Raw genomic sequence first — 26,085 nt, 5'->3', positions numbered from 1 at the left:
ATTTGGTAGAACTGATTTATCATAACAGCAGAGGATACAAAGTCTGACACTTAGGATAAAAACTGTTGTCTCATTATCATCTTATGATGTCTAAAACTGTGTGTTACTGAGTATTTCCTTCCTCCGCTTGATCAGAAATACACATTCACCGACCAGTAGGAGTTAATGTGTTATACTTTGACATTTTAAAATAAATCCAAAAAGCCATTGGCCAGTGGGGAACAGGATTAACTGCAAGTGAAATGTTACTGTACACTGTCAAGTGATGTAGATTCTACAGGGTTCAGTGATAGGAAAAGCAGCCAATCAGCTAGAGCAGCTAATTGCTGCATTTGCATTAGTCCTTCATTTGACGTTTTGATGTGTGATTTTTTTGTTTGTTTTTGCTTGTTTACTAAGAATTACAGTGACTACTCTAGCATATTCACCTCAGTTTTCTGCCCTCCTCCCCTTCTCAAAATTAGTTCAGAATTTCTTTTTTTCTGGAAAGCTTCTCAAGATGCAAGGTTTACGGTTCCGTCACCAAACTCGGCACTTTTTAGCAGGATCCATGTAGTCTGTCTTGGTGCATGAAAAGGCTTCAGAAAACTCTGGAGAGTTTTGCAGTGATCCTATGACCCTTTAAAACAAAAAAACAACATCTTGTCATTGTTGCTTGCCTTTGTTTAAAACAAACAAGACAACCCACATTTTGTAACTTCTTTTTTTGCATCACCTCAAAATACTGTGGGAAATGCTGTATTTCTGAACTGTGACTATTGCTTCCATTTCACCTCAAGGAGTCCTGGATTTTCTCTTTTCAGTTTGTACAGTCCCTATTGCAACCCCTCAAAATACAGGATCTGTCCCTTCGTTACTGGCTCTCACAAAACTTCCATTTATTTCACTAGGAACAGGTTTATTGCTTGTCGTTAAGTTTTCACTGAGAATTTTTTCAGCTACGTTTTGCTGACAAGTTTCTTGGTAAAGGGAAAAGAAGACCCTGAGGTAGAGGACTGCAGTGTAACTTTTCAGTGAACGTTCATTTCTATTTTTACACATATTTTTACATTTAGTGATCTAGGAGCGCTTCATTGCTCTTAAGGACTGGAACTGCTAAAAAGGGATTTTGCCAGAAACAGAGCAAAAAGTATTTTGGGGGTAATAACTCTATTTACATTTGTTATTAACAAACAGCTAGAACAGCAGTGGGCTAAGAATCCTGCTTCATTTACTAAAATCCCCAGAACTACAGGGATTTGGTACATAAGCAGGCCTTCACCTGTATCTGTTACTGTACTTGCTGTGTTTTAATTTTGCATGTTAACACTCAGATACAGATTATCTGTCACTTGCCTGTGACAATTACCTGATCTATGGCATCTTTCTGTTAATGTCTTATTTTTCTAGTGGACAAAAGATTCTACCTGTCCAGTACTCAAAGTTGTTAGCCCATAAACTAAAATTGGGCTATGCAATTAACAATTTTTATGAAGAGCTGCCTGTCCTACCTGTAAGGAGAAATAGCCTGCACTCAGTATAGCAGGTATTAAACAAATAACGACCCCTCCCCCGAATTAAAAAAAAGAAAAAAAAAAAAAAAAATGCACATTGGGAGCCATTGTGACATTTTAATAGTATGTCTTTAGGCAGTAATTTGTGGGTATGTCTCATGTACTGAAATGCTTTCTATTTTAGAGCTCTTAGGGGGGCCTCATCCTGAAAATTACTTCAAATTCTAAAAATGTTAGTATGGTTTCTCATTAATATTTGTGTAGTTTCATATAAAGTTTATAGCCTTTCCTACTGATGTAAAAACAGCACAATATGTGATGTAATATATCCAAGATACACACAATTACACAGAGATGCTGAACTAGTGAACTTCAAAGGACTCATGACTCATACAAATTAGATATGCAAAACAGTTCTGAAGAACTGCTGCAGAGCCTCATTAGCATTGTGACCAAATTCAGCTGATGGTAGGACTTGATGCATAAACTGCCTCTGGGAGAGATCTGCAGAAAGTACAAAAACCACCCACAGTGAAATGCCAGTCAAGTAGCAGCTGAAGGAACAGTCACTGCTTTCACTAAATATTTGAGTATGTGGGATAAACAAAATAATTCTTTGGTGAAAAGCTGCTGAAAGAAAGATACTGGAATTAACGTTCTGAATTGTATCAGGAGAGAAATCAGCTATTGTGTATGTGAATCCTGGAGATGACACAGCCTTTCAAAGCTAACAGAGATGTTGTGATGTCTACATTACTACTTGATCTCATGGCATTTGATCAAACAGATTTATCAGAGCAAAAACATGGTTACACTACTGATGAATAGGTTGCTCTGACTTAAGTTAAAAAGAAAAGATCCTAGTCTGGCCCAAAGACTTCCACCCTGAACAGCCAAGTTTCCTGCATGACTACTGAATTCAAGCCCACCTATTCTTGGGAAGGCTGACTGAGTACACAAGGCAAAAAATACGAATTTGCTTGTTGCACCACAGCACACAAGTTTGTTACTGAGGGGCAGTGATCTTCCACCTAGAACTCACTTCTGTTACTCTTGCATCAGAGAACAAACAGTGACCTTGTAGAACACCTGGGGCACAGCGGAGCCCCAGTTCTGTGCCGCAGGCGTTGCGAGTAATGCTGTTAACGTAACAGCAAAGACAGGCCAATCCGCTCTGTTGGAACAGAAGAACATCCTTCTAGCTCTAAATGGCAAAGGCATTCCTCATTCTAATGATGGCAAAGGCTATCGACAGAAGGTCATTTCTCTCTCATGTCAGTATTACCATTTAAAAGAAGATGAATTAGTCTCCATGCTTTGCAGAGTAAAATCCTTGCACCCCACAGATTAACTGGAGATTTTACCTGTGACTTTAGCGGAGGATGGAAGTCCATCAATAGCCTTTGGTCTTTATGAGAACCCTATCAGGAGCTACTGTGGGAGCCAGGGGACTTCCAGAAGAGCACTGGATTCCAGACACAGTCACTGGGACTCTGCTGTAACAATTGTGCACATGTGGTAACAGCCAGGTGATGGTGTTTGTATTCTGTGATGAGGACTGTTCAAAGCTTCTCAATAGTGTGGACAGAATTAAGTTGTATCATCTCAAGTGTGAGGACAACTCTCCCACAGCCTTGTTCTGCCTGTGGAGCTTCCTGGGAAGGACTGTGCCTGTTTCTGTCAGCACAGAGCTATGCTAGGGCTGGGAGGTCTGGAGGGACAGTCTGACTTTCTCTTAGCCATCTTCAGTGTGCTATGCCTATATATGTATGTATGCCTAAATCTACCCTGGTAAGTGCAACCTAGCCTTTTGTGTAGAGTTCTTTAAATTCTATAGCTAAAAGCTGTGTTGCACCTAGGAACTGCACTGAAGATTATTACACATGCTGACCTGAATTTGCCTGGGCTGTGCACGTCAGTTTTGATGGAGTTCACAGCATATTCTGGTCTGTATGTTCCACACCATACCTACACACGTAACAAAGAAAAGCATTTGTGAGCCATAAGATTGTCCAGGAAGAGACCTGCTGTCATTTCACTATGAAATACTTAATGTCATGAGAATAAATTTCACATTAGAACATAGAGAAAAAAAAATACATTTAAAAAAAAAAAGTATGCTGTTGTCCTCAGACAAAGGCACTTGGACACAAGAAACTGTCCACAAGACTTAACTTGTGGCTGAATTAATTTATTTAGGGAAGATAAAAATTATCTAAGACAACCTTATTTTCCTACTTTGTAGTGAACACTGCTCAGCTTAGCAACTCTGCCAGCTCTTAGTAAAACTGTGACAATGAGCCTGCACTTTCTGACTTACTGTTAAACTGTAACTTTAACTGATTTTCAAAGCCTTCAGTCAAGAAGTATAGAATACCTGTGCGAAGTTCAGAAAAAACAGCTGTTTATGGTTCATTTCAAGACCAGGAAGAAGTTTTTCTTTTCCATGCTTTTTCACAAAGTTTTCATAGGCCTGTAGAAGGAATTGAGTAGAAATGTTAAAACTTCCCTGCCCAGACAGTCAAAATGAAATGATGACAAGGAGGAACATGGATTCTTTGACATAATTAATCATGGACTACCTTGGACATCCATCTTGCCACATGACACCTTTAAGCAGAAGACAACAGGGCCATTCCTTAGTACTGTGATACCAGTGGCCTGACTGAATCAAAACAGTTTTCTCATTGAATGGGCCTTACAGTAGTGTTTTACACCAGGTTTAGTGAAGCTGCCTGAATTATATTGGAATAAATGGTAAGAGAAACAGGCTTAAAGAAGGCAATTTATTGTAGCAAAAAGAAGTCAAAGCTAATGGAGTAATTTCAGTAAGATGGGTACACCCAGATAACAAGATTTTTGCGTAACTACGCATCTTTTTACAGGGGAAGAAATCAAGAATGCAAAGGAGGACATATTCTGAAGTACAGTAGCTACAGAGAGTTAGTACTATTCTTCAGCAAGCTTTATAATAAATGAATGTATTAAATGTCATTGGACTGTTACATATTTACCTGCCAAATCTTTTCACAGAGTTAATTAATGACTGCATAAAGCAAGGTGGTTCTGTGTTAAAAAAGTAGAATATGTTCTGTAATGGAAATGACTGTGAGACTCTCTGACATCAGCTGAGGGGTAGGTCTAGGGAGGCATCAGCAAGCTCTGTGTTAAAAGCAGCCTCCAAATTGTTGGGGTTCACAGCTGTCTGTATAAAGATTCACCAGCAGCAGCTCTGTCTCCTGCAGGTTCTGTGGGTCACGCATTACTGTCAGTTACCCTCAATATGCACCTTGCATAGCAAAGATCCACATAGAAAAGCATGCTGCTGTGCTGCTTTCTAAGGCACAGTCCCAAAATGAGCATACCTGAGGTGTCTTACATGATTTGAGGATTCCCTGTGCATGGATCCCTGGCTAAGTGACTCTGCTGGGCAACCCAGCCTGCCTCTGCTCAAGGAGGCACAAATGATCTCCAAGACAATCAAGATTCATTCTTTCCCCATTTGTTCATCTTTCCCTCTTCCACTGCTTCTTTCCATTAGACTTGAGAGATGTGGGGTAAAAAGCTTCAGCTGTGGCAAAAAATCATTCCTCTCTCCGATTCTACAGAACACATGTATTTGCTGTCCCGTTTACAGTTTGGTTTTCTCTCAAATGTTTGTTACATAAGCATATTACATATTTTTTTGCCAGCTATTGGGTTAGAGTCTAAATACCACACTTATGGTAAGATATGCTTTCCCTATATACAATGCAGAGTTCCAGGATCCAATCTTACTAGCACAAAACTGATTCTGCAGGGAGAAGACATTAATTTATCAATTATCTAATGTTGCATTATGGAAAGTAGATTTTATTTTTTTTAAGCAAATTGCAACAGACTTTAAAACCTTTCTATTGTAAGAACAGCCGCTTTCATGTTTCTTATGAAGACCATGTGTCAAACAATGTGTTGTTAGTATATCTTTACTGATAGAAAGATGCTGGCAAACTGGAGAAATGTTCTGACTAAAGTCAGTGCCAAGTTACTGCACGAGTAAAGCCAATCAACTGCACAAGTGCAAGCTGAGGTATGAGCGGTTAACAGGTCTACTGAAAAGGCTCCGGAAGTTTTAGTGGATAATAAGTTGAACAAGAGCCAACAGTACCACAGTACTGCAAAAAAGGCAAGTGTCATACTGGGATGCATAAACAGGAGTGTCTTATATAAGATACATGAAGTAATCCTTCTACTCTACTTGGCACTGGCCAGGTCTCAGCTGGAGCACTCTGTCCAGTTTTGGGCATTACACTTCAAGAAAGATGTGGACCAACTGGAGAGAGTCCAGAAGAAAGCAGCAAGAATGAGCAGAGGTCTAGCAAACATGACCTATGAGGAAAGATTGAAAGAATTGGGTTTGTTTAGTCTAAAGAAGAGAAGTCTGGGCCTTCAAGTATGTAACAGTCTTCAAATACGCAAAAGGTCACAGAAAAGAAAGGAGCACATTGTTCTGTGTTTCCACTGTTGAAAGCAAAGACATGATGGCACTTGAACGGCAGCAAGGAGGTAGTGGAACTTCTCTTACGGTATGTTTGAATGATACAGAAATGGTTGATTCTACCTGCTAGGAGGTGGGGGTGGGGTGGACTAGATGAACTCTCAAGATTCCTTTTGGACTTTTTTTACTATTTATATGATGTCATAATAATTATAACTATCCAATTCTTTTTTTGTAATATTTCTGACCTTCTAATTTTTCTCTGGCTACTCCCATTCCTTTCAGAAAGAGTATCCTCTTTCATGAGTTTGTACTGTTTTTTTAAAATGCACAAATGATCCAGTAATTGAAGATCAGACTAATCTAATAAGCCACACTGACACTTCTTTTAGGCTTCCAAATCATTCTTTATACTCTCATTAATAATTGTATTTGCCCTCAAACCTGTGTATTTCTAGTGAAGTGTTGCTGATGGCTTTCTTTGCAGAAGCTATGATGATAACTTTGAGAAGTATGAGTTGGCCCATGCACCCCAGCAGGCACTTTGTTGAGGAATGACAGCACTGTGAAGTGTTGAATGTTTTGCCACAGAACAAGGTGTTTAGGGAAGGAGAGGGAGGGTCACGTTATTAAGGCCTGCCACCATCAGATTTGCAGGTAACAAGAAAAGTTCAGAGAAGCTGACTTGCTTCTCACCTCGCAACCCGCATTCACAAAGAGAAGACCTCTGCTGCTTTTCCTTTCAGTCTCAAAGTTGGCCCATCTAAGGAGTTACATACTTATTTCAGGAAGAGAATGAAAGGAAAGCCAAAAAGCATACAAGCTTTGATGGAAGGTTTAGCGCAAGGAGTCCAGATGTCACTGACATCTTTGGATACTTGTACAGGGGACCCAAGTCACTTGTACAAGACGATATTTTGAATAGTTTTTTAACAGTGAATAGTGTTCCATATAGGCAGAGACTGTTTATGGGTAGAGCTTAGAAGAAAGTCATTCTGTCCCTCCTTCCTGGCACAAAAAAGCTGGTGAAGGCAGAGGCAGACAGCTTCTCGGTATCATCAGTTTAGTTAGGTGATGGTCCAAGTGTGATTCATTAAATGTTTTCATTCTACAAATTCCCTATTCACAATAGGAAAAAATAATAATTAAAAAAAAAATAGAGGGAAAGAAGTCAGCTGAAAAAGAGTGCACTAGGAACAGATAATATATATCGGGAAATAATTAACAGGATGATAGAAATAAAACAGCTAGTCAATAGTTTTAAACCATGCCTTGATGACGCAGTAGGTATGGTCCTGTCTCTAACACAAAAATAATGTTTCTTCTTCAAAGGCTCTGAAACTAATTTTCTTATTCTATGATGGTTTCAGCTAAAATAGAAAAATGGATACTTGTTACCTTATATGCTTGTCTAACACCCCCATTATCAGCAATGTTTTCTCCTAGTGTGTTGATTCCACTCAGCTGTAAAATAGAAAGGAAAGGTATAGTTTTTTGAAAAGAAGGGCTTATCCAGGATCTGTAATGTCAAACTTTGTGCATTTTTTCACTTTTTAAACATGAGAATTTCCTTAAAATATGAAGTTTTAGCAAAAGATTATGTTACCATCTCTGAAAAGTCTTTGCCTCCCTTGTCTCAAAATCCATACAAATACTATTGTTTTCCCTAATTCTCCTCCTTCCCTTACAGACAGCCTTCTAGGCTCTCATATCTCTTTCACCCAGATTTTCTGATGCTTAGTCACTGTTCATTCTTCCTATTTCCTCCATGTCTTTAACCCTCAGCTTCTTACTACAGTTCCAGTTAGAGGAAGCGGGCGGAATCTCTCCATATAGTTTGCAAAACAAGTTAAAATCCAAACTCCAAACAGTGGAAATTATCAGTTAACAGACATCAGCAAATCTGCTAGAAAGTAAGTATTTTCCTGTATATTGGGCAAGTTAGGTAGCTCTTTGGTAGCAAGATACATAGAAGATATCTATTTAGCTGGTATAGTATTTGTAAGTTGGTCAAGTATCACTAAAGATGATGAAGCTTTGGTAATGGAGAATCTGTAATTTTATTTAAAAAAAAAAAAATTGTATTTTCAACCTTTAGCCCAAGATATTGGCCTATGATATTCAAAGCTGCAAAATGTAGAATCATCATTAGATTGAATTTAATGTGTGAAAAAATGGCAGAAAAATGTTGAAATATTCTTCTCTATTTTTAGTGGCCTCTCTGTGAGTCCCAACAGTTTAACACACAGACTAGGAAAACCTCAGGGCTGGAAGTTTTCTCTTTTCCCTATTCTGTATGATGGAATACATTGTCAGCTTCTAAAAAAACCAAACAGTAGTAGTCAGAGAAATAGCTTCTTGTAAGTGTCTTCTCATTTGCCACTTAACTGTAGGAGGACCCATCCAAGAGAAATTTTGCTCTTTACAGAAAAACAGGTGGTGGCACAGTTCAAAGCCACACATGGTTATCCAGTGAAGTCCAAAATAAACAAGGTGGATGTTAAAAGTGGTCTTCCACAATGCAACGCAACTGAGTGCTCCTGTAGTAAACTGCTTTCCTTTCTTAACTGGGCAGCAATGATCTAGGGGCTGACACTTGTCACTTGTGTGGAAGATGCAGGAGTGTGAGCTAAACGCTGCACTGGTGCAGTATGTACCTTGGCTGACAGAATGATGGCAGCTCAGCTAGTAACTGTGGTTGAAGTCTGCCATCTGTAGCTTTGAAGTATGTGCACTGCCAGCCTGGGACAGTAAAATCCCTATGGCAGCAAGGTGGGAGCGCTGTGAAGATGATAAAACTGTCTCTAGATGATTAAAGCTGGGTTGTGTACTAGAGACAATGCAGGTGCATTAGCAGAGCATTTGGTCACCCCTGAAATGACATGCTATGAAGTGCTGTGTTATGTATACAAGGCTCCCTCCTTCCAGTGGCAGTTTTGCAGCTTCCATTTTAATAGGAAGAGGACTGGTCTCCTGTTCAGTACGAGTAATTACAGTATCAGTGTCACCTGTTTTTGTGAGTTAATGGAATATTGGTCTTGTTGGGACACAGAACAGACCTGATCCTGCTAACTGTTCTCATGAAATTAGGGCTTCCAGACACAGACACTACACTGAATGCCTAATAATTTTAACTCTGCAGAATGCTATAAATGCAGTCACATTTAGATTGCCTGCCTCTCCTAAATCTATCATCTTTTCCTCTCCTATTGTACCCTGATTCTTCTCAGACCTTTTAGCTCTGTAGTCCAGCTTTTTCTCTGGGGGAAAGAGCAAGAAACTTTTGAGTGAAGGAAAACAGCAGGTAGGATTTGTTTTGATGGGGATATATATTATTTGCACATCAAGTTTTGGGGAAATGAGGTTCAAACTTTCAAAATTTTTTTTTTTTCTGTTCCTTCATGGAATTCAAAAAGAGCCTTTGACGGCCCAGAAAGGCTTCTAAGGCAAAGGCTTCTAGGACTGTCACTCATTCAGAACGTAAATCCTGCCTCTTTCAGAACAGTTGGTGTATGTGTGGAGTTTTTACCACTATCTTTAATTTTAAGAATTTGTGTGTGTGTGTGTGTGTGTGTGTGTAGGGGTGACACTGTTGGCCATAAGCCAAGAGAGCATTCATGTAAATAACAGTTTGCATGTTTAGGACATAAGATTTTGTGTTTCCTCATTAAAAATAGCATTGGTTAGTTACAAATAAATATACATACATGCTGTCCACCTGCTAGGTCCCATGAAAAGTTTCCGTACTGGTACACCATACACTGGGATAGCTCCTTAAAACTGCGTGCTGATTCTTCAGTCCACCAGTCTACAAGGTCTCCATCCTCATTAAAATTTCTGCCTGTAATAATATGCTAACAGAATTATGTATACAGGAAAAGAGGTTTTTGATGCAGTAGGAAGGGTAGCAAGTAAGCATAGTCACTCATGCAAAAAAATTGCTGTAATGAGGCAGTCATACAGATGATGCTTTTTTTTCCTTTTTTTTCTTTTTGTTAAGAGGGCTGTATTTCAGCAGAGGAGAAAAACAAATAAATTCATACTGAATCAGAAGATGGGATTAAGGCTTTCCTAGGAAGCCTGGTATGGTTCTGACCTGTGACTCAATGCTGGTTTGATCATAGTGTGGGTCTAGAAATGAATCATGTGGCTGGGCAGCAGGTCTGAGAGGTAGACCCTTGAGTTCACACCTATGTCAGACTAGTGACACAGCCTGTTTACACTTATGTGTAGTTTATGATGGTTTTTGATGCAGTCTTTGGGAAAAGCAAGTGACCAGCAACTATATTAAAAGCCCTTGTGTGCCGCAGGCCCACATCCTGGGCTGTTGCTGCAGCCTAGCAGCTACAGGAGGGTCTGTGGTATTCCTTGAATCGCACTTTTGGGAATCATGGGGAACAATACTGTAAAGCCTCAGAAATCCAGATTTGGTCTTATATATGGAAACTTTACCTTCATTTTATCTGCTCTCTGGAATGATTAAGCACTAAAGCATGTAAAACATTCTGTGCATTGTAAGTTCTGTAACTAGAAACTCAGTGCCTTACCATTGTCATCAAAACCATGTGTGATTTCATGACCGATGACCATGCCTATGCCACCATAATTCAGAGATTTGGGCTGGGATGCACTGAAGAAAGGGGGCTGCAAAATGCCAGCAGGGAAAACTGCAAAAAAATCCACAACACAATTAAGGCCCTACCTCATTATCCTATGCGCGCAGTGTGAAGAGACCATTTTTATAGGCTTGAACCAAAGTCATGCTGTTCCCTCATTTACCAGCAACAATTAAGTGAGTTGACACATGATAATTGCTGTAGGATAGTAGGAACAGACCAGCAGGACAACTCCCCTCTTCAGACACTTGCAAAATCATGATCAGCTTTTACTTTGTCTTTGGTACTATTTTACTTTGCAAAAAAGCAGTTTACTTTTCCAATTTACAGCATTTAGCATTCTCAGACTCCTGTATCATTATTAAATAAACCTCACAACATCATGAGAAGTGGGAGGGTGTTCCCCTGGAAGAATAAATTATTTGATCATTGTCCCCACCACAAATCAATCTCAGAGAGAGGAATTTATTCTTCCACTGAAAATACCAGTAATTCCCACTATAGAATCAATAAAAATAGGTCAAGCTGGCAATGAAAGAACTGGAACAAAGCGGTTCTTTTCACACACTTCTGTGCCCATTTTTCTAGGCTTTTAAGAAACAAATTAGTAAAAAAATCATGTTGCACTTGTGATCTTTTTATAAGTGAAGAATTTAAAAAAATTCTATAAAATATTCAGTTACACTTTATATCCCATGCAGGCCTTTTCCCTATACTTCAGCCTCTTGCAGCAATACAAAGTATTTACTCTCACTGTGAATGAGACTTATGTAACTCTACAAAACTTGAACAAAAAAGAGGAATTGGATGACAGTTTTCAAACAGCAAAAGAACAAAAACAGATACTTCTTGCATTTCGGCATAAATCCAGTACAGTTCTAGCAGTTTCTTTCAAGAGGAGAAAGAACCATGGGAAAATGGAAAAATAATAAACAGGTGAGGAAAAAAACCTGTTTCTGCTGTCCTGGGCAAACTGCTGTCTACTGTCACAGTAATTCTATTACCTTGTTAGTTCGACATGGAACTAAATATCTAAATGTTTTGATGTTGTCAGAAAGTATTGATAGTAAAGACAAAGAGTGTAAAGCCATACTGTGTGATGGGCTATTCTGATGACTGGCAAAACAGGGTGGTATCTGGAGTGTATAGCATCAACACACTATTCTTTTTGGAGAGTACTGCTAGCAAGATGTTTACTCAGAATGATACACATCAGTCCTGGTGGCCTGGAATATTACAACTGTAACTCCCTTGGAGCTCAACCTGTCTTTTACTTGAAATCATAGGACCATCTTCCCCGCCCCGAGGCAGACAGTTCCCCAGGACTTTCAGTTCAGTTGTTAATTAACACCCTGTCACCTCATCCGCTTTTAGAGTAAAATGTCAGAATTCACAGATTTTATTTTTAACTCCACCCTTCTGAAAACAACTTATTCCATGACTTCTGTTACATACCACAGGTCTGAAGTGGACAGGCATTCCTCCCACAGTGGGATACATTTCAAGTAGAGATTTAAAGAGAGAAGTGCAACACCTTTGGGACCTAACAGGCAGATTGTACTTCTCAGCTTTGTGAATATCCAAGGCAGAAAAAGGCATAATTTCCCTCAGAATCTGTGCAGCCCTGGACAAAAGAAAACATGCTGCTTTTCTTCTTGAATGTGTTGAGAACAGTAACGCCTTTACCAGGACTGTGTTGCACAGTATCCCCCCAACAGCCAGAAACACGGGTCAGTTCAATCCTGCATACCTGCCTGTGGGTCAGAGGTAGCTGGTACCTAAAGGAACATATGGTGGGCTACCTTACTAGCAGCAGCTCAGCTGATTTTTTTGAGGTTGAGTGGCATCCTTATGATCAGTGCTGCTGATGGAACAGTAAAGATCAGACCATGTTAAAATGTAATCATAAGAGCTCTAAATTTCCTACACATCATGCACAGAACTCCTCTTTAGAGGGATTTTTTTTTTAAAGCATAATACTAAGCTAATTCAGACATCACTCTAAAGATCAGACTGCTTTAATTATCCTGTGGCATGCCATAGCTAAAGGATGAGGTAAGAATTTGTAGCTCATATTAACTGCCAGTCACCAGTTTCAGTCTTCCAAATCATGATTCCTTTTCTATGAATTACTGAACAAAACTATTTTAAACAAAGCCTTCTGAGCAGATTTTTGTGCTAAATGTTACTAATGAGCTAAATGCTCACTTAGCTTTGCCACCTGCCAAACTGATTGCACTGTTTTGCCATCCTTAACCAAGCAGTGCTGGTCAGTTAAGTCAACACAGTTTTGCCTCTATGAAGTCTATCTTGGATTTCACTATGCTTATTTCATGTCTTCCTTATAGTACCCACTGCAAAGTCAGAACAGGTTGGGTTAACTGGAAAAGTTCATGAACCTTGGCAAATATCACCAAAGTTTTGACTAGGATATGAAACCTAAAATAGGTTAGTATTGTAGCTGCTGAATTCCTCCGCAAACAGCACCATTTGTAGTGTGCTGTATTCTCTTGTCTTGTTTATGACTGCACCAATACAAGGAGTTTTCTCCATGCCTCCTCATTCTTGCCTGCATGCTGTTGAGGCTTACAACGCTGCAGTCCCACTGTGCCCACAATAGTACTCTCTGTGCTTCTGAAGGTGCAAGCTATTGCAAAGACACGGTGACTAATGGGAGAAATCAGGATCATATTTGCAGAAGTCTGCTTAACAGATCATCTGACTCAGTAAAATCTGAAAATCTAGGACTGTAGGACTTTTTATCTTCAACTCTTCAGTGGGGACAGAAATAATTAAAAAGGAAAAATCCTTTTGGAAAGCTTGGCTTAGTTTGTTTATTTATTTCTTCCATTATAAACCTGATGCTACATGTACACTCATGCAACAGTGACCATATGCTCCAGAAGCACTGACCCCATGAGTTCCTGCTCCCATGCAGCATGGGACAAGTTTGCTTAGCACAGCTTATGTGAAGCTGATAACTGCAGTCTGTCTTCTGAGCACTGGATCTTACAGCTGTGTATGGGAAAGTGCTGGAAATGAGGAAATAGAAACTGAGAACAAGCTGGTTTCTCCACTAATATTTCAGCATTATTTCATCATCAAATGCAGAACTTTTGTTGCCTTGATAATATGACATTTTTTTAGACTCTCTGTAATTACCCTTAAGGAAAGCAAGTGTACCGCTTCATGAGAACAAGCATGGGGCTTTGTGATTCTGGCCTATCATGTGAAATGTTACGGGATTCTGAGCAGTCCAGTCAATGACCTGGTGTGTTCATTAACCAGCAGGATGAAATTCAACATCCTTCCCCAAGCCACACTAAATAAGCTTGTACAAAGGGACTGTGAAGGGGTTATAAGGAATGGAAGCCATGTGCACGCTGTGGCAGAAAGATCCGTGGCTTTCTTTTAGTCAGTGTTTCCTTCAGATAGAAGTGGTACTGTACTCACTGTTCATCTCTTAAAAAAAAAAAAAGGCTCGGGCCACCAAATTTACTGGGTCATTAAACTTCTAGCCACTCCACACTGTTGTTGTTTTCATGGCTGAATCCCAAGCCTCTGTCCTTGTTCTGTACAAAGGCAATTCAAAACACGAGGAAATGAAAACACTATGAATGAAACCTCCAGTTTTGCTGCACTGAGGCCCTTCTGCAACCCCCATAATATTAACTTCTTGATTTTAAGAATACATACATATATATATAAAAAAATTTGACCATTAAATCTGTATCCAGTTCATAAGTTGGTAAACCTTACCTATCTGATTTCTACTTGCTGAATAAAAAGCATTGACAACAGCAGCTCCACTTATCCACCTAGTAATAACAGAAGGATAAATGTTAGAATTTCAGTTCTTATTGGCAGAGTTAACAATTACTAGAACAAACATAGAAATTAAATAACAGAATCACAGAGTAATTGAGGTTGGAAGGTACTTCTGGAGATTATCAAGTCCAATGCCTCAGTGCGCTCAGCCTCTCATTGTATGTCAGACACTCCAATCCCTTCATCATTTTAGTAGCCCTTTCCCTTTGTTATCCAAAGTCATTAACAATGATACTTAGGTTTTGTTTCTATTTCCGCTCATACTGCAGCATTGTACAGGCAAAATTTCCCACATAAAGAAACTGAAACACAGAACTTGAGGTTATAATGGTATCTAAACACTTGGGGATAATGGAACTTTTTTTAAGACTGCTTACTTAAAAGGATTTGTGTGTCACCTATTAGTGTCCTATATCCAGCTATCTCAAATACCAGTACATTACAAGTATCAGATTTGAGACTATTATTATTTTTTCCTTAATTTCTTGAGGAATGAAGGTATGTGCAAAGATCATCATGAGCTCTTGTAACAGAGGCACGGCTTGATTCACAGTCCTGTGGTTTAACTTAAATACTACCTACTCCTTGATGAAGGCTCTCAGCATTACTTTTGGGTCCATCTCAACACATGGGAAATAATGAGTTTTAACTCTTTTTTTCTAGTTTACAGTTTTACTGGCTTTCATCAGTGATCACCTAATTAAATTCCTAGAATCACAAGCAGGGCTAGTGTTTTGCTGTGGGTTATTCTTGTACACGTTTAATAGTATTTCAGAAAATATGTCAGAGAAAATGAGATAACGGTTCTACAAAATAAAACAGCTGGGCCTTACACAACTGAAGTTTTATTTCCTGGCTCCGTGCTCTCTGAGTGAAATTAATTGCTATGATAAATGATCTATTTGATAACTGTATTGCATATGCCAATCATAAGCAATGCAAAGTATTCTAACAGTGGCTATTGCTTGATTAAGTGAAAATTAATTTGCTGAACAAATTATAACTATCAGAGGATAATCAATTGTGGTTGATACTTCCACGCTCACTTTAGGTAATCTCTGAATGCAATTAAACTTATGGTAGTTACTCCTAACTAACATACATTTGTGAGAACAGAATAGGAGTTGTGTTAAATCAAGCTGAAGCAATTGAACAAGCCAAGCCCAAACACAGCTTGAAGTTAAAATAGGGCAGAAGTGAGGTGGCTGTTAAGTGGAACATAAATTTTCAGTTAATGATATGTAAACACAGAACAGCAAAAGCAACAGTTGGAATTATTTATCCACAATAATGACTATAGTTCTGAAAAGCTATGACATAGTATTTGGAAAATTCATAGTGATCATTCCAGAGGTGTGAAGTATATACTTCATCTTCTGAAAAGGTGAGTTTGAAGATGCAATATGACTGACTAGAAAGAGTCTGAACAGTTGCAGGTTTTGATTTTTTTTTTCTTACAAAAGAAGTCTGGAACAGCACTATGAAAATGATAAAGTAATTAAAAATAGAAACACAGAATCATAAAATAATTTACATCAAAAGGACCTTTAGAAGTCATAAACTAGATCAGTTTGCTTAGAGGCTTGTCCATTCAAGATCTGAGTATCTCCAAGGATGGAGATCTGGAGGTCTCACAACCTCTCTGGGTCTTGTTTAACCACTCACATGGTGAAAAGTTTTTCCTAACAACTAGTCAGAATTTTGCATATTCTAGCTTGTGTCTCTTCCCACTTGTCCTATCACTGTACATCTCCAAGAAGAGTCAGGCTTCTCTGTGTCTCCTCCCATTAGGTAGTTGAAGACAGCAGTAAGACCTCCCCTCAGTCTTTTCTTTTTTTAGACTATAGAAAGCTAGTTCTCTTATCCTCTCCTCAACATAAATCCAGTTCTGCAGCCCTTATTCAAATGAACAGTCTTGCAAAGTTTGCATGGACTATGGTTACCAGAGTCATCTTTCTGATTTGGTTTAAATTAACTTCCAAATGGGTCAGAGCTGGGACAGGAAGAGTAGCCAGTACAGCTAGGGAATGTGCCCTGTCAGTCTTTTGGTACATCTACATTCTACATTAATATTTTAATTCAGAGCAGGAGTACATTTCTGAAGTAAATTCCTGCTCATCCTCATTTAATCATGCTTTCTCTTTTCTCATGCAGTCTCTGAGCAAGAGAAATGAAATTCTCAGGGATGACATTCATCTTTCACATGAACTTAATTAAAAAGCTGCTCTCCAGGAGTCCACTTAATCCACTCTGGGAGCTAAGGGACCAGAGTAGACCTACTCCAGAATACTTAACCTTCTACACCATCTCCCAATTTCTTTGCCCTACTTGCTAATGTAGGTCCAGCCCTTGAGAAACAAGCAATGCCCTCTTACCTGCCCTCTTCATGGAGTAAAAAGTGCAGAAGGAAGGTCATTAAATCATCACTGATTACCCTCCAAATACCTCCTCCTGTGGAAATTGGATGAAAGACTACACACAATATTTTTAAATACTTACTCCTCTTTGTCCACCTTTTCTCTAAGCTTTTTCAATCTTTTCTTCTGTGTAAATACTAAATTTTCAATAATGTTTTCAAAGTATTCTTCTTCTTTGTAGTTCAGCTAAAAAGAAAGAGGGAAAAGTACTTAGTGGTGATGTTACTGAATTGCAATAAAAGACACATAGATCTGGAAAATCTAGTCTTAAGCATGATGAGCTAAGCAGCACATTTTTAAGAGTATTTTTTGATCTACAATTAGAATTTGGTTTGCAGTGCTCTGCTACATCACAGAGTTGATATTGTAGCTGGATACATGTTAGCAGCTGCATAATTTTTTTCCAGACATCTTTATTCCCTCTTTATATTTTTTGAGTGGAATTCAGCATTTGCTGGTTTTGACCCTAATCTCTGAGAGCTGCCAACCTGAAACCAGTAGCTACCAGGTTGGTAAGCTGCAATTCCACCTTAGAAAGAATACATGAATAAAGCTTAAATGGTGTTTTAAAAAGCATACTTCAGTTGTATGTCTCTATTTTTAAAATTAAAACTGACTTCTAAGACATATTCTGCCTGAACTTATATGTATACTAAATACATTAATGGAGTTACTCTCACAAATCAACCTACAAGGTAAAAGAATACTGAGGTCACATCTTGCAGTGAAAAAGCTCAGATGCAGTTTAAATTATACGGGTCATCCAATGTCATACTTCAGGGACTAATTCCAATCCATGGACAAATAGGTACAGTTACTAAGTTATGTGTACTTGCATCCACTTCAACCAATGTTGCGTCAATCAGTGGCAGATTTAGAAAAACTAGACTGAACACCATTGGCTCCATGTTTTATTCTAGCATAATTCCTCTAGAATTTATACATTCCCTTGAAATACCATCAAATACTTATTACCATCTGTACTGGACCAGCTGTACTACACTGGCTTTTAATACATCCTTATTTACTATTAGTGAGGTGGGTACTGGTCTCTTCTATCAAGTAACTAGTGATAGGACGAGAGGAAATGGCCTCAAGTTGCACCAGGGGAGGTTCAGATTGGATATTAGAAAAAATTTCTTTACTGAAAGGGTTGTCAGGTATTGGAACAGGCTGCCCAGGGAAGTGGTGGAGTCACCATCCCTGCAGGTGTCCAAAAAACATGTAGATGTGGCACTTCAGGACGTGGTTTAGTGGGCATGGTGGTGTTGGGCTGATGGTTGGACTCAATGATCTTAAAGGTCTTTTCCAACCTAAACAATTCTATGATTCTACACCTGTGCAACTAAGCACCAGATTGTGTTATTCTGTGCAGACGCACATGGTTCGGCTTGGCTATGAAGGTAAATTCACCATTTTTTCTCTTAAGACTCTTTTCTAATTATACCGCCTATTGTGGATACTTACCTCCTGGTACTCACTGTTCAGCTTATTGTCATCAATCACGATCTCATCTGGATAACCAATCCTCTCTCTAATTGCTGCTGCCTAGGGACAAGATAATATGATACCCATAGCAAATCCAGCCATATTTTTAAATCAATCATAAATTATATAATAAATGCAATATGGAAGCAACTGCAGAAAACCCAGGATGTTAACTATTTATAGTTTTTGTTTACTTTTTTTTGTTCATTGAAAGCACTGTAAAGTTTATGGTTAATTGTAACAATGGAAAATTCTAGAAAGTATGTTCTGTTCCTTCCTTTGTAAGTAAACTTATAGAAATGTGCACAAGATAGCCAAACGTACGTCAGCTATGCTTTTGACTTGAAAGGTTGGTTTAAACAAATAGCAGAAATCCTGAAATATTTGACATATTTTACAGCATTTAAAATAGAAATAAAATTAATAACTGGACATTTTTTAACTTCAGTACATTATAGGAAAACACATTTACAAATTCCCAGAAATTTGTACAGTTTGACTCAGTTTCGGTCTGTATCCATGTTTCTTAACTAGCTGCCACATCTACACTGGACTAAAATAATTTCTTTAAATGTTCCCAGATTTTGACGATTTGAAGTCCTGAACAAAGTTTTTAACCCAAACCTTACCCAGTTTCTTTTGATAGCCAAGTATTGATTTGTATTTGATGGCAATGTCAGGAGTAATTAAAAAAACCCAAAGAACAAATGATTCTTCAGCAATTCTTTCTACTATTTCCATAAAAATATGTCTTAATAAATTTGGCAGTAAAATCACATTATTTATACAAATTATTTTCTGATGTAGGCTATTCCCACAAACAAGTGAACATTATAAGCAACACATGGAGTGCACGGGTTTCTGATCCTAACTTTTCAGACGGTTTGCATCTCATTTTGTCAAATTGTTTGTAACAGTGGAAGTATTTCATAGACTTTGTACATATACTGTCTATGTCTAATCACAGTACAGAAATTAGGATTTTCAGTTTACTACGTGACTTATGCTGCCATTCCCGATTTGACGTTACTGTGTGGTTCTAACTGATCAACATGTGTAGCTATGGAAATAACACTAGGAATGTACATAAAAACCTGTTCATATAACTACATCGTTACTGTTTGATCACATCAGAATCAGTGTAACCCCACTGCATGCCATGACTGTCTTAGCTATCTGTTGCAATTGTAGCTTTTTGTGGACTTCACAATCTAGAGTTGTTTGATAAACCAGTAATATTTTGATAGTTATTTTAAGCGTTTTTTTCTAAGATCTTCTAACATAAAATTCTGGAGGAAAATGCCAGGTCCCACTCTACAATTAGTAAAACCATGATATTTTCCAAGCTTTTTTAAAATTAAATTTTAATAATAATTTATCATTAAAAATGCAAAATTGAAGATTTTTTTATTATCTCTACAGTATAACAAAATAGAGATGTAATAAATAGTTCTTTCAATTGCTTCACTCCCAATTCAGGGCTCTCTACAACTGATTTCCGTTACTTACTCCAGACTTACATGAACTGTCTAAAGCTATGTCTGCCCTTAAGAGAACTCACTGATGATGTCCAGCCTGTGGTTTGACTTTTTGTTTTTGTCCTGTTGCTCCTAATAGCTGGTCAAATCACCATAAATCATTCCTTCTCATTTTCAGTATTACTTTCTTGTAGATATTGACTGTCTAGCCCCTTAATCACTGATTTGCCTGGAGGTCTTAATCTTGTATATAGATTCCTCCTATTTTGTGCACTTATCTCCACAGAGGCCTCTTCCCATGTAATCTGGATCTGATATAGGAAGTCTGTAAGCTGCTGTGCCTATATAAACACAAATATATGGGAGTTTGTGTATATATAAAAGTGATAGATGTTACTGCTTATTTTTTTCAGGAAAAATAACTGAAATACTGATTTTTATAAAAATACACAACATTACTAATATTTAAGATTTAACTTACTTTTTGTTCTGCTTTCTTTTTGGTTTCTGCATCCATCCAGGTAAGTTCATCTAAGGTTTTTATAAAAACATCACGTATATCTGCAATCATTTCCTCAACCTCGGAAAAAACATCAGTATGTTACAACACCACATAAAATGATCCAATTATTTTTCCACAGTTATGATTTGTTTATTGCAGACTTTTTTTTTTTTGCACTAGCTGCCTAAGTCTATGCTGTTTATGCGCCACACTCAAAATCTGGAGCTCAAGTTAAGTAGTACTTTTAATCTGTCCTGTGGGAGGAAAGGGAATAGGCATGAGCTCACAAGGCAATGCAGTTTAGTTACTCAGTTAACAAAACATCTGACAGATATCTATCCGCTGGATGTTGTGCACCTGATCAAATTACTGTGTATATGTCAACCACAAAAAATGGTGTATCTCAAGCCTGGATTACAGTAGGAGTGATAGGAGGAAACTAAGGCTTAACTTCAGTTAATTTTCAGCAATTTTCTGTGTGACTGAAGACAAAAAGAAATAATCAATTGTCCCTACGCCCCATGTTGACAGGATGTGAACTCGCATTGGTCTCGAAGAACAAGCAGACTGTTCATTTCAGTAAGTGCTGTTCCTTGGGCGTGCGTACTGGCTTGGGCACGGTCCATCGCTAATGTGCCAATGGTGCTTTAGGCTCAAGGCTGGCTTATAGAACAAGTGGAGCAGGCAGATGCCTCTCTCCTTCCAAGTGTGCACACATAATCTTCATATTTCACACGTTACTTCACACTGTTGTCGTTGTGCTTGGAAAGCAGGCCAGCTCAAGACAAGTAATGCAGAAGTACTTAGGTGCAAAGGAATGACTGTCCTAGCACATACATTGTTACTCCTCAGTGGTACACTGATTGAGAAGCAAATCTGAAGGTTAGGTTTTTGAGAAAGTGACCTGCTACATAGAAAAGGTTAATAGAAATTGTAATCAAAGCTGTGTAAAGAACTGCATGGTAAGTGACAATTAAGTGACACTTAGACGGCAGGCAGGCTAAGTTTACTAAAAGCTTTACCACATGTTTACTGTCTCCAGCAAATGCTTCCTGTACATATAATCGTCCCACTGCATTCTCCATGTTGCCATTGACATAGTTTGCACAACGACGCCAAACAGCAGTTTCTGATGTTGTGCCGTAAAGTGCCTGTGAAACATAAACATTAGGTAAAACAGTGACATTTGGGCCCACATAAGGTGAAGGAGAATGGTGACTGACTGGCAGATATGTGTTTCAGAGAAGCCTAGTCCTAGTCAACCTTAAATACATGCATTTATTCACAGTTGTGTTTATGGCAGTTACGTGGACTCACTCTGTAATGGGAACATCGGTCACAGGCTGAGGAAATACGAGAATCATTAGCAATATTCTTTATCCTTTCAAAACATGAAAGGTAGAGAGAAGAAAACTACTCTAAAAGCTAAGAATGGGAGACATTAAAGAGGAGTACCCTGACACAAAGCTTTCACTGTTACAGGGATCTGTATTGCAGTTCCATCTCTGACAGGGCCATTGTGATTATGCAGCAAATTAATTTCCGCAGTGGTAAGACTGTGTTTTCTACCCAACCAGCAGCTTCTGTCAGAGCCTCCCATCTTTGAGAGCTTGCAAAGTAGAAGCTTGTTTACTCTATGTGATGTTGCTACAAGGCATGCAAGGATTTGGTCTTGATAATGTGTAAATATGTGATAAAGCTGAGTGGTTAATATAATGGTACGGCATCTGAACACAAGGAATATAGCAGACAGTGTCATTATAGGACAACTCTCTGAAATCACATTCTATAATGAAGTTTATATTCCATAATGAAGCAGCTACCCATCTCTTCAGAGGTACAGATCAATGACTTTTGGCGTTAAAAGCTCTGTAACTACTACACCTTGAACTGAATTACTAGGAAAATAATGTTTCTTTTTACTTTAAAGCATTAAGGACACAGTAATGGTCTTTTGAAAATGTTACCAGTACAACACAGCACAGAGATGTCTACTGCAGGTCTTCCTGGAGAGGCTGTGATATTGGAGCTTTTTGTAACTCATTACTGACAAATAGCTGAATAGACTAGAAAATCTGTCTGTCCTTAATCTATGTCTTTCTTAGATACTCCCTGCACACAAACAAGCTGCATCAGTAGTCATTTGCTTATATAGCAAAAGCTTATATAGGAAAAGTAAATATGACCCCTCTCCCCCAGAACTTAAAGTAAACCCAGTAATAAGTATTAGCAGTACTGTGCTTAATTAAAATAATAACTAATTCATAATGACTATGCAATGAAGATTCTGGTAGATCACCTTGTGCTGCTCAAGCTTATCCTAGTCAATCATAGTTCACTTGGGTAGAGGGCTATTTGAGACCATGGTGGACTTGCATCAGACTAGGATTGCCCTTCACAGGAACCCTGAGTTAGACTCTTTTCAAGTAAGCCTAGTGTCACCAGAGGTGCATAAGAAAAACCAAAGTGGTGCTTTCTACAGCAACGGAAACTTGCCTGCTTATTAGTAAAAATAACATGCAATTAAAATGCGTTATTGTGGATTCGTACATGTACAGTGCTGATGCATCTGAAATTACACCTCCTGATCTCATGGGGCATAAATTCTCAACTACAACATTGTAGGGAATGCAGTTTTTTTCTCTTTAAATAGATCTTGGGGAAAAAAGAAAGATACTGATGTGTTTCTTTGGTGGGAGTAATTGTATCCTGAGGATACAGTTCCAGTAGCTGTAAGAATTAAACTAGTATCATGATAGTACTCTGCATGCTCTTCCACCCCCACATCTGGGCTTCTTGACAGAAGATCTGCTGGAAGGGCGCAATTTTGAACAAATGTTACAGTGAAAACTGGCAATTTGACCTTGAGATGGAGAACCAAACTTAAGTGATTTATAGTGACAGCATAGCCCCGCAGTAACACATATAGGCCAGTCTACATGTGCAGCCTAGTCAGCTGTTGAGATCTTTTTGCTGATTTCTTAAGGAAGTGGTTGTAGATCCAGTGATATTTCTGCTAGGACTCTGGCACTTTCTGTAGCACATTTTAAACAGTATGTATTTAAAGCAAATGGAGTTTTGAGTGACTAAGTGACTAATCAGCCACACAACCCAGAAAAAAAATGGTATGGGAGACTCATAGAATGCCATAACTGTGCTAACGTTTATATATGAAAGCAAACTTAACAAGACAAATGCTAGTTTATTTTCACTGCATTTAGTGTGAGAAGTTCAAGCTATACTATATCATATATTATTAATTAGTTAGCAAACAATTGTATGTTTTTATACGTAGACCACGGTAAAATATTTTCCTGTTGTTCTTCCAAACTGACTTTTTTCTAAATGAAAATTCCTCAGTGAAGTCCTAATATGTAGTGGGGGATGACTTTAGTTTATAGAGTGCAAAACATACTATTGCCTGATGATGCAGATGAAACAAATATGAAGCTCGATATTAAAATAGTTTCATACTATAAAGGGTAGGGGAAAAAGCCAAATAATCAATGAATAAGACTGCCCTGTTCAGATATATAAAACTGACCAAACTGAACGCTTGTTGACTTCCTCCAGTAATTATTATCTTTTTCTGTAACAAGCAGAATCTCCTTAAAAAGCTGTGTATGTGTGTTGAAGTATGGCCATAACCTTTTTCAGTGGAGCTGAGCAAACTTACAAAGTAGAAAGTTCTACTGTGGAAATACAAAGAACTTCCATCGCCAACCTGTTTGTGAAATTGCTCAGCATTTCCTTAAAAGCACTAAAATACCTGCAAGATCAAATGACTGAAAAAAGAAGATTGGCTCCATAATGTTTGACTTTGAATATACTACTTTGGATGTTGAAGAGTTTGTAACAAATCAATCAGAACTGTAGAGTAATCATTTGCAAATAACTGGGACTGTTCTGTTATCAAAATGGGGATTAATTTAGATTTGGAAAAGCATAGACACCAATTACTAGAACAGTGCTTTTCAAATTCACTCCAGCTATCAAGCACTTATCACATAAATTATGTGTACACTGCAGCAGAAGCTTCAGCAAACATGTCTAGCTTTTGTGTGCAAAATTCAAAATACATTAAATTTTTATAATTTACAAGTACATAAAAAAATTATCTTTTATGGTTCACAAAAGTCATCTTTACAACTTAAAAGATTAATTTCTTCACCTTACGAAAAGCATTCCTTGTGTCCTTGTAGTTACGGCTTAGGCTGTTGACAAGATCCATTACGAATCGCCAGATCATGTAATTTTGAAGGTCTCTGTTTAACAAAACAACAATAATAAGCTGGTAAAGTTTTTAGGCTTTTTAAGTTTATTGGAAATAAAATTACAAAATTACCTAACATACATACCTGCGAGTGTATTTATTAAGAATAGACTTCAGCCTGATAAGGTATTCTGGATCATAAACAATGACATGTTCAGTGTTCTCAACCTTAATTTGTACAGTTGACATTATATCATTTATGAATTTTGACCAGTTGAATACCTGGAAAATCAATATGCATTATTATATGGTTAAATCATAAAGAAACAGTATTTAGCATTTTTTCCAGTTTAAATACGTTTGCATAACATGAATGCTCTGCCTTTTTAGTTTTCCTAATTGTTGTACTACTTGTAATTGGAGTCATATCTGAGATAATTTATATCCTCTGTGCTCTAAAATCCTATTAAAATAGGGTGGTATTTAGCAGAAAGGGTCGAGACATTGTTTTGATTTCAGACTAACACAATTAAAAATGCTATGACCCCTTCCTTTTAGCCTGGAAAAGCAGAAATGGTATATTAAATAAAATCTTCAGTTGCCTTTTTGCTATGTTTGGCTAAGAACTTTTATATCAAAGCATGACTAACAGCTCGATTTTCAGTACAGTCTGTCTCTGTATCTATGGGGCAATAAGATTCATGGTATACTTGAGAATCCATTCTTGTTCTGAAGTATGCTGAAGTCCATAAATGGATTTATTTTAATAGGCTTTAAAACAGACACACTAAATCCACTATCTATAATGAATTTTTCTCTGCATGCCACAGTACTAGATACTGGAGAAGCAACTGATTTGATAGCAGGTCAGTCTGCAGCATGCCATGACAGACAAATCTCAGACAAGGGTTAGAGTTCTTGTTTGTTTTCTGCCTCTCTGGTCCTAAACACCCATCTTCTTTATGCGGGTATTCACCTTTGTGGGAGGCCCATGTAACTTTCATGACCCAGTACCTATGAAAATTATTTTCTGTTAAGTTTTCATTCTGTAGCGTCCATCTAGTCTGAATAGAGCATTACTTTAGTGCATGGGCACTCTCAACTGGGAACTCTTACTAGTTTGCTGATAAGAAAAATAATTTCGCTTTGATAAGTCATTCTCTTGCCTACTAAGAGAACACAGCCTTTCGTTGCTGCTCAGCTGCACAGCACTGGGATCTGAGCCATGCAGCTATGCTGTAAGTGGGCAAAGGAGCCAGGCTGCGTGCCACCGCGTTGCTGTTCCTCCATCACATAACCCAGAGCAACAGAGTAGTATTAGTGGGAGGTTATAACCTCTGCATTCCCCTACCCAGGAAGTTCACACCTGCAGCTGGTGTCAAGTGAAGTATTTTCACAAGTATGAAGTGCGTTACTTGTCTTCCTCTGTATGATACCAGCTGAGAGAGATAGATCCTTCAGCTTGGAATACTGTAGATTGTACAGTGTTTAATTCCTCCAATTTCTCCATTCACTTCTTTAGTCAATGACACTGATGTTACAGCTAACTCTATATACACTGCTTCAAATTCTC

The 26,085-nt window shown here is 38.1% G+C and overlaps 1 protein-coding gene across 1 annotated transcript in view; it reads right to left on the bottom strand.

The window, feature by feature from the left end:
* Positions 1-392: 392 nt before the first annotated feature.
* MME (membrane metallo-endopeptidase) overlaps positions 393-26,085 on the bottom strand; it is a 46,059-nt gene continuing 20,366 nt past the window's right edge. The window contains exons 10-22 of the mRNA XM_010584920.1: positions 24,658-24,794; positions 24,471-24,564; positions 21,322-21,450; positions 20,279-20,377; positions 18,299-18,379; positions 16,914-17,017; positions 14,346-14,404; positions 10,518-10,637; positions 9,678-9,811; positions 7,369-7,434; positions 3,871-3,966; positions 3,385-3,461; positions 393-619 (exon numbers count right to left, since the gene is read on the bottom strand). Coding sequence (XP_010583222.1) covers positions 520-619; positions 3,385-3,461; positions 3,871-3,966; positions 7,369-7,434; positions 9,678-9,811; positions 10,518-10,637; positions 14,346-14,404; positions 16,914-17,017; positions 18,299-18,379; positions 20,279-20,377; positions 21,322-21,450; positions 24,471-24,564; positions 24,658-24,794 — 1,296 coding nt within the window. The 3' untranslated portion in view covers positions 393-519. The remainder of the gene's footprint in view (positions 620-3,384; positions 3,462-3,870; positions 3,967-7,368; positions 7,435-9,677; positions 9,812-10,517; positions 10,638-14,345; positions 14,405-16,913; positions 17,018-18,298; positions 18,380-20,278; positions 20,378-21,321; positions 21,451-24,470; positions 24,565-24,657; positions 24,795-26,085) is intronic.

Source organism: Haliaeetus leucocephalus, unplaced genomic scaffold, assembly GCF_000737465.1.
Source record: "Haliaeetus leucocephalus isolate CR32 unplaced genomic scaffold, Haliaeetus_leucocephalus-4.0 Scaffold1014, whole genome shotgun sequence".
Taxonomy (NCBI): domain Eukaryota; kingdom Metazoa; phylum Chordata; class Aves; order Accipitriformes; family Accipitridae; genus Haliaeetus; species Haliaeetus leucocephalus.
This window is presented reverse-complemented; position numbering and strand designations above follow the sequence as displayed.